This window comes from Erpetoichthys calabaricus, chromosome 3 (assembly GCF_900747795.2).
Source record: "Erpetoichthys calabaricus chromosome 3, fErpCal1.3, whole genome shotgun sequence".
NCBI lineage: Eukaryota > Metazoa > Chordata > Cladistia > Polypteriformes > Polypteridae > Erpetoichthys > Erpetoichthys calabaricus.
This window is the reverse complement of record NC_041396.2, coordinates 263,664,568-263,677,929: the sequence shown is the minus strand read 5'-3', so window position 1 is coordinate 263,677,929 and position 13,362 is coordinate 263,664,568. Positions and strand designations below refer to the sequence as shown.

Here is a 13,362-nt window from a genome sequence, read left to right as displayed (position 1 = left end):
AGAAACGATGTTCACTCACGGGCAGATATACATTACATTGTCTAGATGTAACTCCAAACACGGAATCAAAATTCAATGCGATATTGACGAAAAGTTAATTCCAAATATTGTTTTTACTGAAGTTTTACAGTAAAAGTGTAAGTTTAAAAAGTAATTGCGTGTTAATTTCAAAGCCAAACGAAATGAAACTGTATATGCAACATGAAACATAATTTTCTTTCAATTTATTATGTTTTAATATTTTTTACTATGGTTAATTACTCACTGTAATGTAAAATAGTTAGGTCTATTATGCATATGTAACAATTCCCATGAAAATAAAAATCTGTTTAAATTGTACATCTGCTTACCCATACGCGAGCGGCAAAGCCGTGAAGTGGCTAGTGCGTAGTGCCTGCCAGGGGGTTGGCGAACGAAGCGAGTAGGAAGCAGAGCCCCCTAGTCATTGAAAAGGGTAACAAAAGTCAGGTGGCACTTCATTAACTGACGACCACCTCAATATAGAAGCAGAAGCTGTGGCAGTTCCTTCTGGTGCATTCAGGGTTGTGGTAACATTGTGCCAAGTACAAAAAACATTTAAAGTGATCACAGAGAAGAAATTATTCCTGCTCATCTGTAAGCAAAGGGTTATGCAATCTTAAGTCTACTGTGAGGGGAGATCATTTAAAAATGGAGAATATTCAGGACTGTAGCCAATCTTTCCTGGAGTAGGCATCCTAACAGAAATTCATTTAAAGATCAGATCAAGTTGTAATCACTTTTTTCCTGTCTTTACTTGTCATGACTCACTTCAGTGACCTAATTACTGAATATACACAGTCAAAGCAGTTATTATTTCAAAAGCCCTTCCTACTGTAGTATGGCCCCTGCAGTTTTCCCTTATTAAATACACCACTCGTAAGGTTACGCCAGGTCAGTTATATCTACCATATTGACAAACATACCTACAAACGTACACCACATTTATAAGATACAAAGCATCACCTCGATCAATACACAAGTAGTCTTTAAGTTCATTTATAACTTGTCCTGTCCCAAAAATCCTGAATCTTGTGAGTTCCAGCTGGCCCACATTCCAAAATCAAACTCTTTCACCATAATAAAGTGCTTATGAATGTTCTTCATGGACATTCAAATGGAAGGGATAGAGCTCTCCTCCATGATGCACACAGCCCTCAAAGCTCTCCCCCACCAGTCAGATGTCAGAATGTGTCTTCTAATTACACCATCTTTGTCTTTTATTCTTCTGGGATTTTTCTCTTACCTTCCACTTTTCCTTTCCTTTCAGCAGGTCGCTGTTGTGGCCATTAAATCCTTTAGCATGGCTGCTCAATCACTTTCCTCCTATTCTTTTCCTTTCCTTCCTGAGCTGGATTTTAAAGTCTCTTCAGCCTTTCTACGGTGGCCTACCATGACCAAATCAATGGGTCTCCTCTATAAGTGACTGAAATTTCTTTTGTAGTTTCCAAAATGAATACAAGTGCTCTCAGACAATAATAGGAAAAGGGTTTAGATCATTAAAATACTGTATACGCAATATATATACACATGCTGTATATGAACCCACATATATGGCCCCATTTTCCACCCTTTATGTGTCTTGGTTACAATGTGATGCTCTGAGAAATTACAAAGAATTCAACAACTGCACCCAGAGATCTATAAGCTTCAGTCATTTTAGTAAATGCTGCCGTACATAACCTGGAAATGCTGACTATGTATACAGGAGCTCTCGTGGAAGTCCTTTCACTCCAAAAAGAACATGGCAACAGCTGAACGAACCTTAAGACTTTAGTGAGCAATGCCATCTGGACAGCTAAGATGAAGGAGTTGTTTGGTCATAATGCACACAAAACACCAAAAAGACCCTCACACCAGCCGTCAAGCATATTGCTTCGGGGGAGATAATTTAAGGTTGTTTTGCAGCAACACCTCACAGTGGTGGAGTTTCCTCTTTATATCTTGACATTCTAGAGAGAATATATGAGGCCACCTATCCTGTCACTAAAGCTACACTGCACATTAGACATTTGACCAGATAATGAGTACACCGGCAATCTACAGCTGAGTAACTGTCAAATTAAAGAAACAAAATCAAGGTTTTGTAATGGCCAAGTTAATGTCCAGACATCAGTCCTATTGAGATGTTGCGACAGGACCTTAAGAGAGATGTGCGCAAAGTGTCCTCGATATCTTGAACTGAAGCAGTGCTGTAAGGAGGAGGGAACCACAATTTCTGCTCCATAATCTAAGGGACTAGTAATCTCTAACTAATTACTTCAGGTTATCCCTTCTAACTGTTGTTCTTCCTGACACATTTTTGTTCATGTTGGCTGATTTTTTTGTTGTGTGGAGAGTGACAAAGTAAAATGTGTTATGTGTTTGTCTCTTGACGTTTTTGGGACTTGGTGTGAACTGGATGGTTCTTATTTTTATTCTGATAGGTTAAACCAGAGAACTGATAGACTGTGTACTTAACTTTTTTTACACAACCCTTAAAGTATGTAATGTAAAGAGGAACTCCTAAATCCTTTTCTGGTTTGCTCTTCTAAATCTCCATCACCCTAACTGTAATGAATGTTCTTGTCTTTCATTCAGATACGAGCACTCACTGTGCCCACCTCACCAAACTTTAACTTTGCCAACTTCCTGTCCAAGCCAACAGTGGTCCGAGAATGGAACATCCAAGGATTGCCATCTGATGCCTTCTCCACTGAGAATGGGGTCATTGTTACTCGGGGCAACAGGTAGTGAAACCAACCTCTTCTACATGAGCCATTTTGTCACATTCCTGAGTGGAGGCAAGTCTCTGCCAGGTTCAGTGGGTAGTTGCTGTATGTGGACTCGTCTCTCACTGGCCAAATATATTTTGGATTTATGGCATATAGCTAGACTGTGTTATCAGATATGTTTCAGGTTCCCTTTTGGGAGGTTTATTGCTCCACCTTCTGTGTTACCTACTGTCATTCTCAATGCCCACCTCATCACATGTAATGGCACCCTATCAATCACCTTCTCCAGGTTTACAAATGTACAAGCCAACTTTTTCCATTTCACCTGAAGCTTTCCCTTTTTTACCTGACAAGAAAGATTGCATTATTGATCTTGGCCCAGGCAGGAAACCAAAGTGCATTTCACTAATTTTGACTGCATGACTGCCACAGGTTGGTCTGGTGACCGGGTGGCATTCCTAGCTCATTATATACGAAGGACTACAGTATATTTTTCTTAAAGGGGTTTTTCATTTCAGTACAATCTTTCTACCGGAGATGTTTGTCTCACTAAGAGTCTGTGCAGCCTTTTTATATAAATTTCTTCTTTGACTCTCACAAAGGCTGGAAGATGGACTTCTGGCTGTCTTCTTTAAAGGCCTACTTCAGTTTATGTGATCAGAAGTGGCTGAGCTTTCCATTGACCACACTGACCTCACTGGGTAGCCCTTTTGTCCTGGGCTTCCTGTGTCCTACTACGGTGTAGCTTTCTATGGTTGGTTTCTGGTCTTCACCCAAGTTCCCTGATTAGAAGTTGCCGGAAGAAGGGGTCCGAGTTGCCTGGAAAGCTTGCATATTGTGATCTTTTTAGTTAGCCACTAAAACGTGTGATTTTGCTTGACTTGTCATTGCATCAATAATGGCTAGCACGGTACAACACCCTACTAGTATGGTCTTCACCCAGAAAAAAGCAGAAGATGCTTGTAGGCATCAAGCGTTCCTCATCCTTTTGACCTGCATTTTCTAGTATTCACAAGGAGGTGGTGGGCTTGCTGTTTTTTGGAGTATTTTGAAGGACCTTTTTCCATATTTTTTGGGACTTTTTAAAATGTCCATAATTAGCATAAAGTAATATGTAGCTTGAACTCTCAAAGTTATGAAAGTATGTCAGTATCAAGCAATCAGGAGGCTCTAACTTCTAATTTAATGCAAATTTGATGCCTCCTGTGCCTTTCCTGTAGGCTACACTCTGCCTTTTGTGCAGCCATTTTTCTAAGTCCCATGCTTTTTGGGTGGTTTTTGAAGGAGCTCTGGTCTAGTATTTTTTGGCAGTCTAACGATTCTACATAAAGCCGCATATTTAACTAGTATTAACGTACTTAATTCTTTAATCACAGCAAGAGTGATTTGTGGGAATGGCCCAGCGCTCAACCATAGTCCAGTCATGTGCCAAGTAGCAGCATCTTGGCAAGTGGGAGAGCAGGGCTCATCCCCTCGAGCCAGTCCTTATCCTGAAGTCAGAGAAGTTTGAATAAAATATGTAGGCATTAACAGAAACTACAGGAATGAAAAATTTCAAGGCGGGATTCATAGCTGTATCGCACATTACCACATGTTACAGAGTGTTAATGGTCTTCCCTGTGAAGCTCATCATCACAATTGAAGTTTCCTGTATTGTAACACTGCATTTGTCAAGCAAAACTCTGTGCTTAGGAACATGCAAAACCATTGAGTTTACTCACGCTGAAATAAAAATAAAATAAAAAATAAAGAGGATAGTGCGCTGAATTAATGACTTCCTTCTCAATTTGGTAAAATTACATCTTTGTCCATAGTTTAAAGCCACTTTAGATAATAAAAGCCATCATCTGAAGTGTAAACTTGACAAGGGCCTACATTCACTTTTAAAGATGTCGATTTAAGCTTCTTGCATATTCATTGCCTGCTAACCCAATTCAGGACAGCAAGAAGCAGGGGCCCATCCTGACAGCACTGGCACAAGGTAGGAACCAGTCCTGAACAGGGTGCCAGTTTGTCAGCAGGGGCTACTCATTCACACACTCATCATTACCAGTTAGCCTGACCCACTCGTCTTTGGAGCAGAATGTGCGGACTTCACGCAGGGGTTTCCAGCCCAGGAGTCAGTCCTAGTATCCCAGAGCTCAGAATTACAAATGTATGTTTTTGCGTAATAGCCTGTAACATTTTCTCTTTTACAGTGTAACTCAGGTTTTTCCCCTTCTTTTGTATCTAATACTACATATGGCTTAATTGCCATTGTCTCTTTCCATGTGTTATGTAACATAACATACAGCATAATGTGCCTAACACACTTTTGCCGTATGAGTGGCACAGTGGTAGCACTGATGCCTCGTAGCAAGAAGACCAGGGTTCACGTCCCAGGTCCTCCCTGTGTTTAGTTTGCATGTTCTCCTTGTGTCTCCATGGGCTTCCTCCGGGCACTCTGGTTTTCTCCCACAGTGCAAAGTGGTGGACCAGAAATACTATATTGACAGGGCCGCCTTACCAGCATCATTGGCCCCTGGGCAAAGTAGTGCACTGGGGCCCCTGTTTTGACAGCAAAACAGAAACGTACATAGGCATCAGAAACATCGTGGGCCGCTATGCTCCTGGTGCCCCTGGCCAGTGCCCATTATGCCCATATGTTAAGACAGCCCTAGAGTTCAGCTGGTGTGTGTGTGTGTGTGTGTTCACCCTGCGATGGACTGGCACCTTGTCCACGGTTTGTCCCTGCCTTGCACCCTATGCTAGCTGGGATAGGTTCCAGCACAGTGACCCCCATCCACTTTGTGACCCTGTTCAAGACTAAGTGGGCTAGAAACTGAGTGACTTTTGTAGTACTCTGTGAAAGTCTTTTTAATGTTGAGTGTTAACTCACAGATGTATATTGCATTCAACTGATCAGTCTTTTTATTTATTATCATCATAATATGATTGGGATTTCTGGGGCCAACTAGGCTGCCTTCTTATAGGCGATGGCACTGTTCATGTAAGTGGCCCCTCATGAAATGAAATGGTCTTTTAGAAATGGACCCCTGGCACGTTACTGCGTAATCTAGTAATGTGCAAAGAGTATGTTTATATTGCAAGTAATTAAGGCAGAATTTTTTTAATTTGCTTTAATTACTTTCCATTAAAAGATAACTTCAGTCAAAGTTTATTTCTTCATAATCATGGTATACTGTATATTAATATGCCACCTTTAAAGAGAAGAATATTTTACAAATTAAAAAAAAAATAACTAGCTTGCTCTGGGTCCAAACATATACATCCACTTTTGTAATCCAAAAATGTTATTGAGTGTCGATCTGCATCGTGTGATTGCACACATATTCTAAAACAGCATATCCATGTCATTTTAAGAAGGATAAATAGCAAAACAGTGTAGTGAGATTCAGCCATTTTAACAGGAGGCCAGCTGCATGTTAGATTTCACCGCTCATCTTCCTCCCTTTCAGCCTCAGGGCTGTGGATTCACCTCAGAAAGTCCTCTCCAAACACCGTTATTGACGCTGAATGTCGATGCCCAGGTGTGAGTTGCTGTCTTTCGTCTGTAGACGACCAGCCCCAAATGACTAAAAAATGTCACACAGTCACTTGCATTCTTTTGCTATACAGAAGGTTATTTCATTATTTTGCAAAGATTTCCCTGCTGGAATAATAATGCATGCATGTGCTTAAGTACAGTCAAGTGATAAGAACTGAACAGGGGTTGTAGGCACAAATTTAGTTTTAATCGAGTTAGGGTTTAGCACAAAGCCGTCACTCCTGCCTCACAGCACCAAGGTCTTCATGGAGGTTGCATGTTCTCCCTGAGTATTTCCCTTTTAAAAAACTAAGGCTGTTATTAAAAATACAATGCGGTGTAATCAGTTCAGTTCAGATTTATTGTTATGTGTATATGTATGTGTATGTTGTGAACAGCAGGGGCGCACAGCTCCCCAAACACCCGACAATACAGACAGAGGCACAAGTCCCAGCACAACTCAGGCTTTATTTCAGTGGGCTAGCGCTTTCCTTTTGCTCCCCACCTTATACACCACAGTACAAAGCACTAAGCACAAGATATAAACACCCAGCACTTCTCCGTTTCTCTTCTTTTTCTTCTTCCTCTCCTTTCCGCCTCCATTCCTCCCAATTCTGGCTCTCTGAGTGAAGTGAGGCGGCTCCCATTATGCTGCACTTGGGAGCACCTCAGGTGGCTCATCAGCATTATCTGGAATACTCCCAGGTGTGGTAGAAACCCCAAGTACGGCTCTGCAGCTTCCCCTGGCGGCCCCCACAGAACCCAACAGGGCTGCTGCGGACTCCAACATGCCCTGTGAGAATCCATGGAGCCACAGCAACCCAGAGGGGCTGCCCTCTTGCGCTCTGAAGGAGACAGTGTCCTGTGCACATCTGCTCTCCTGGTCCTTCCTGCATATTGGCCTCCTGGCTGGGAAAGGACCACAGCTCTGTCACAATGTGCAACTCTTATATGTTGTGTTCATCACCATTCTGCCACTTGGCGTGGATCTTTCATCGTAAGCTTCGCAAAATAACAACACATAATATAACAGACAAAAAAGAGGCACCGTTTAAGAAAAAAATGTATTCTGATTTGTGCGCACACTGTCTGTTGTTACAGGCCATGGCAGAACATAACCCACTGAAGCAAAAGAAGGGTAATAAGCAGAGCTTGGCGAAGGTGGGTGTGCCGGGGGGAGCTGTCATAACTCCATCCATGGTACTTGCTGCAAGCAGACAAGAAATGTATGTTAACCTCAGGAAAATACCTCTGAAATAAAAAGTATTATTGTGAGTTTACTTTAGTTGTCATAAGCACAGCTCAGAAACACTGCAGTCACTTTTTCTCAAACTGAATCCTTTGCTGCTTCAAAGTGGGCATACAGTATTTGGTAAGTTTTAAGGGTGATATTTTACATTGTCATGCAAGTGGCCATAAGCTCCATTATAAAACACAAGAGCAAAATTGTTGTTTTAAATTGTGTAAAATATACTTCACTTTAGAATGCAGTTTCATATGGCGAATTAATATGTAAGAAGTAACTTTGACTTAAAAAATATCAAACTTATCCTTAAATCAAAGTGGGTGTTTTTACTTCTATTTTTTTTTGCCATGTACAGTAACTGCTGCAGATATAAGCACCGTGCTTACTGAAAAATGTCATTGTCTGTCTTGTTGACAGATAATGTCAAGATATTCTTAAAGGTTCTCAAATACGCTAATTTGTTATGACATATGTGCAGAATCATCCCACTTCTCATGTCAACAAACTCCTAAGTGATGCAGGAATATTGTATCTGGTTGAAGGGCAGCAGCAATGCCACCATCAGATGGAATTATTTAAATTCATTAAAATGTGTGCATTGTGAAAGGAAATGACAGTATAAAAATAAATAAATACCCTGAAGTTAATCATGACCTACTTTGGCAAGTCCTAGTTTCATATGCTGTGTATCTCTAAATGCACGCTGCCACTCACACCTTAATGTGAAGCTCCTTCAGAAAGCTAAACCACAGCAGTGAGCTGCTTTCCTGTGAATCTCCACTCTGAGCTCACCTGCTTACACTTTTAAATGGCTAATCACCACAAACACAATGCCCACAGTTAACCGGTTCCTATAAATGCTGATTATTGAAGACTTCATCTTAAAAGTCCTGAAGTTAGCAGCAGGTGCTGATGTCTGTTGGAACCAATGGGAATCACAGCACCAATCCTAGTCATCCAGTGGCCAGCTGAGCTCCATCCACCAGTCAGTCCAGGAGCCCACTTATGTACACACCGACATTCACCCATATCTGCCCAGTTTTAGACATGCCAGTCGACTAACCTTGTATGTCTTTGACAAGTGGTGGGAAACCAGAGTACCTAAAGAAAACCATCCAGGCTACAGGAGAAATCTCACTGCCTGCGCCAATATTTATAACTTGGGGTTTTCAGGCTGCATCAGTAACCACTGTGGCTTGGTGCTGTCTCAGTTCAATTGCATTTTCACTACACGAGCTCAGAGAGCTGCACAGGTTATCAGTGTATGTGAAACGGCGTCTGTATCAGAGGTTTAAATCTACTTCTTATCTGCATCATTCAAAGATCGAGACTCGGAGTTCTGAAAGACATGATTTGTGCCGGCTGTGTCTTTACTGTTTGGTGAAACACAACTTTGGAACATCTCACCATGTTTAACTGGCCTATGGACCTCTAGTGGTCATATGTTACCCACACCAGTGTCTTGAGGTCATGTGCTGAACCCAGAATCATAGGGGTTTTAAGTCTAATTATCACACACCCTCACCCAGGCAACCCAACCAGGGAGGATCACCGCTCTTGATTCACACTCTCTTTGGTTATTTTTATGCAGCTTCAATGATATTCTTGGTGGCTCTTCTTTCCTGTAATCCTCCAATACCAACAAGACTGAGTCTCTGATGTAGAGCCTGCCCTGCAAAACCCCTGCAGATAATCTCAGTGGGCTTACAGTGGGCCTTCCATCCATGCCTCCTACATTTTTCTTTCAGTTCAAAATATTTGGCCTTCTTATGGTCATGGGCCTCCTCTGTCCAGTCCTTCCAGGGGAGAGTGAGTTCCATCATAATTATTTATTTAGAACAGTTAGACCAAATCCAGCCTAAGTGCTGTTGTCTGGAAACCTTATCTGCTTCCTTAGGTCAGCCTTCAGCTGCCAGTCACACACTGAGCCTAGCAGCTCAGTTGAGGCCCTGAGCTCCACCTGAGGTTTTTCTCCTGCCTTAACAAAGTTGATGGTGTGCCTTATTGGGAGCTGATTTTCACTCTGTGAATTCTGGTGCAGATGGTGTCAACTACTGCCTTCAGTACCTGGTTATGACACCATCTATACCTCCTCTCTTCCAAGGCATTTTCATCCGCACCTCAAGGTTAGCTCCAAGGAAACTCTTGCCAGGCACAGTGGGTATGCGGGGGTACCAGCTACACCCTAGTATTGTGGGTTAGATGGACATGGAAGAACATCCATACTGACTGGATCAGAAACCTGAGTCTAGCTGGTTTTGACTTCCAAAGTTCTACCCATGTGATCTTACAAGCAGTTATATGGTCCATGCTTAGGTAGAGCCACTGTAATGCTACAGCATTCCTCTTTTACCCTTGCATGGGTCTCTACATGGTTCAGCTGACATCTCTGTGTCTCTCAGGCTTTATCGTAGTGTGGTCTTATATAGCTTGCAAACCCGGCTCGTCTGGCTGCCATCGAACCTTCCAGCATACCAGGTCTCAGCCTCACTTCTGCCTCTCCAGCTGCCTCCTGTGCCTGCCACTTCCTCCCAGTTCTAACTATGACACCTGCAGAGGAGACTCTTATGTCAGCTGAGTCTCTATAAAGTAGCACCTCTCTTGGTCTGATGACCTTAAATTCCTCTATCAGGCCAGTGGAAAGGAAGCTGCAGCTTGTTGGTATACCCATAAAGGGCAATGCTGCTTAGGCACCTTGGTAGGCCAAGCCACCTATGAAGGAACTGACTGATATTTTGCTCAAAGCCCTCCAGAATGGACATTGGAACTTCCTATATCAGCAGTGGCTAGAGAAGTCTTGGGAGGATTTCATGCTCATAAATCGATGCCTTAAACTTTCCTGGACGTCCTGACTTATCAACTGCTAATAGCCATTCGTTCAGCTCCATACGAGTTGACTGGACTGCTGCCATGTCTGTCAAGGTGCTGTCATAGATTTTCCCCTGAGTCACCAATGGGATTTGGCCTCCTCCCAAAGAAATGCAATGCTCCCTTTCCTCAGAACTAAGGACCTAGATTGGGCTGGTTTGAAACTCTTCTTTGCCCATGTAATCAGCCCTGGAGGAGGCACTGGCATCCTGTTATTGATGTTGCTGTATAACAGATCTTTTTCTTACAATTGCTCTCTTATTTAAAGAAATTAAATGAGGATTTTGAGAAATGTATATGGTACTAGAACAAGACAATGTAAAAGAAATCACACACCAGTGATAAAAGCATGTATTTAATAATTCAGGTGGTGTTTCAATATAAGAACAGGTAGTTGCAGATCTGAGACTATAAGCAATCTGAAGCAGCTAACCACCCCCTTCGATCGATAATGGCCGATAACGTATTCACAGAAATTCAAAGCAGCCAAACCACTGTGAGTAATTTTCAGAAAACAGCAATTGTGATTTTAAAATGGCTTTTTCATTTGGAAAGTATCTCTCTACCTGTCCATTTGTCAATTTAAGACTCCAGCCTAATACTAGGAAAGGCTGATCAGTAATCTTTATAGACTACTGTGGTCTGATTTCACTGGACAACAAAGATTAGTTTCGTGCAGATATTGGCCTGCTGATCACAAAACTCACCTTTAAGTCTTCCTATCATGTACCATTGCCATCAAATATTTTTGAGATTTCCTCTCATATTATTGGTATCCTTCTTCTTCCTCAGTGTTTGTCCCACATAAGCACAGAGTCTACCAACATGCACGTCTGTTTCCATTTTTTTCAGCCTTCCGGGCTGGCTTTAACTTGGCGTATGTCGTTCTTTAATCTGTCAGGTCATCGCTTCTTAGGACATCCACGTGGTCATTTATCTTGGGGGCTGAGATGAAGGGCAGTATTTTGGCAGTCATTCTGATAAGATGTTGTAAGCTTGTAGATGATGCAGCAGATTGAAAACGCCAACGACTGAAAATGCCAAGTGATGCATGCCACCACCTGACATTGGAGACCTTCACTGTTTACCTTGGTACTACCTATTTCCATGTGGAGATGGTGCTGGGTATTTTGCCAGCCTCATATTTTAAGTAAATACTGTATATTTGTTAAAAACAACTACCACTGGAGCAACATGTTTGACAGCAAAAGATTTCTGTGGCTTCATCATTAGCCAGGGTACCAGACTTTATCTGGAGGCACCATCACCAACTATGTAGGATTTTTTTTTACCTGAAAAGTCCAGCAAAATGACACCTTTTATTGGCTAACTAAAAAGATTACAATATGCAAAGCTTTTGAGGCAACTCAGGCCCCTTCTTCAGGCAAGATGTAATCTTTTTTTACCTGAGAAAACAAAAGAACAAGTGATAAACTCACACTCGAATCTGACTTCTGTTAACAACCATTAATTAAATCACAATTGCATGTTACAACACAGATAAAGCCTGAAAGATGTCATCTGTAGCAATGGAGACACCAAGTTTTCCAACCAGACATACAGGGAGTGATAGCCTTGCTGCAAAGCTAACTACTGCCATGTAGACATGGAGACTTGCAACCAAAGTGGTTGTGTGCTTTTATGATGACTTTCAGAACATTATGACTGCTAAATCTTCTTCAGCACACCTGGGACATCAATGCTATAAGCTCTCCACAATGGACATTGGAACTTCTTATATCAACAGTGGCTAGAGAAGTCTTGGGAGGATTTGATGCTGATAAATCCATGCCTTAAACTTCCCTGGAAGTCCTGACTTATCAACTGCTAATAGCCATGCGTTGAGCTCCATATGAGTTGACTGGACTGTTGCCATGTCTCTCAAGGTGCTGTCATTCTTTAAGAGCAGCTGCTTTTATCCGACAGCCTGACAGTTTATGTCAATATTTTCCACTTTCCACTGTTCTGCTAATGTTTCAACAAATTCTTAAACACATCTCTATCTCTGTATATATGTCTGCCTGTATGTCTGTCCACTTTTCATGAGAAAACTACGTAACGGATTTAGATCGTTTTTTTATTCTATAATTTGCTTGTACATTCCGGTTGATGTTGTGACTTCTCTCAATGCGCTAAGTATCATAGTTCGCTTGCGGTAACAATTTATTTGTGCAAATCCAAGAGAGACGCCGAGGGGGGGGGGGGGGGGTGCCCTCCTCACTCATGCACCAGCCTCTGTTCGAGTTGGTCTACCTCTCGCCACATGTTGGAGCGCACCTTGCCTCCGCTTAGCTAACGATACCTGTTTGTTCAACAGACATGATCATCTACAGATTGTTAAGGAGTAACGTTTGACATTATTGAGAGAGAGGTCAGAGCTACGTGTGTTTTAGTGCGTAGCTGCTGATTGCAACAGATATCACGAACATGTGCTTTTCTCCCCACGTGGGGGATGCTCTCCCATTAGAGCTGAACGCGATCAAATACAGTGCCAACCTTTTTGATTGTACCTACCTTCTGCTTGGCCAGAATTACATTTTTTTTAATTGATTTTTAAAGTTTGTTCTGTTTCGCTACGACATGGGCGGAGCTTCGAGGGACAGCTAGTAAACATAAATTCATTTTGTGGGAAATGTATTCTTACAAAAGTGTCTGTTATTAAGGGCAACTGTTATTAACTATATGATCAGCAGGATTTGACGATTGATTATTAAATGTGATTATAGTTTGCATCCCTAATGGCATCTTGGGGGTGAGGAGAAGCACTGTAACTCACACGGGCTACATGGCCGCATTGGAACAGAAGATCAGTCCAGTGGTGATGGGGATGCACGATAGAGACAATCCAGTTGTGTTGTTGTTTTCACAAAGACTCCAATAAACTAAAATCTCAACCCCTTCTTATCAGAGGTGCGGGAGTGAAACATCTTAGATTAAGCTTGACCTTGCTGTATTCCTGTTTCATTTTAATATTATTTATTTGAAAGAAG

At 41.9% G+C, this 13,362-nt stretch overlaps 1 protein-coding gene across 1 annotated transcript in view; it reads left to right on the top strand.

The window, feature by feature from the left end:
• dnah2 (dynein, axonemal, heavy chain 2) overlaps positions 1-13,362 on the top strand; it is a 518,592-nt gene that overhangs the window by 408,825 nt on the left and 96,405 nt on the right. The window contains 1 exon segment of the mRNA XM_051924101.1: positions 2,599-2,747. Coding sequence (XP_051780061.1) covers positions 2,599-2,747 — 149 coding nt within the window.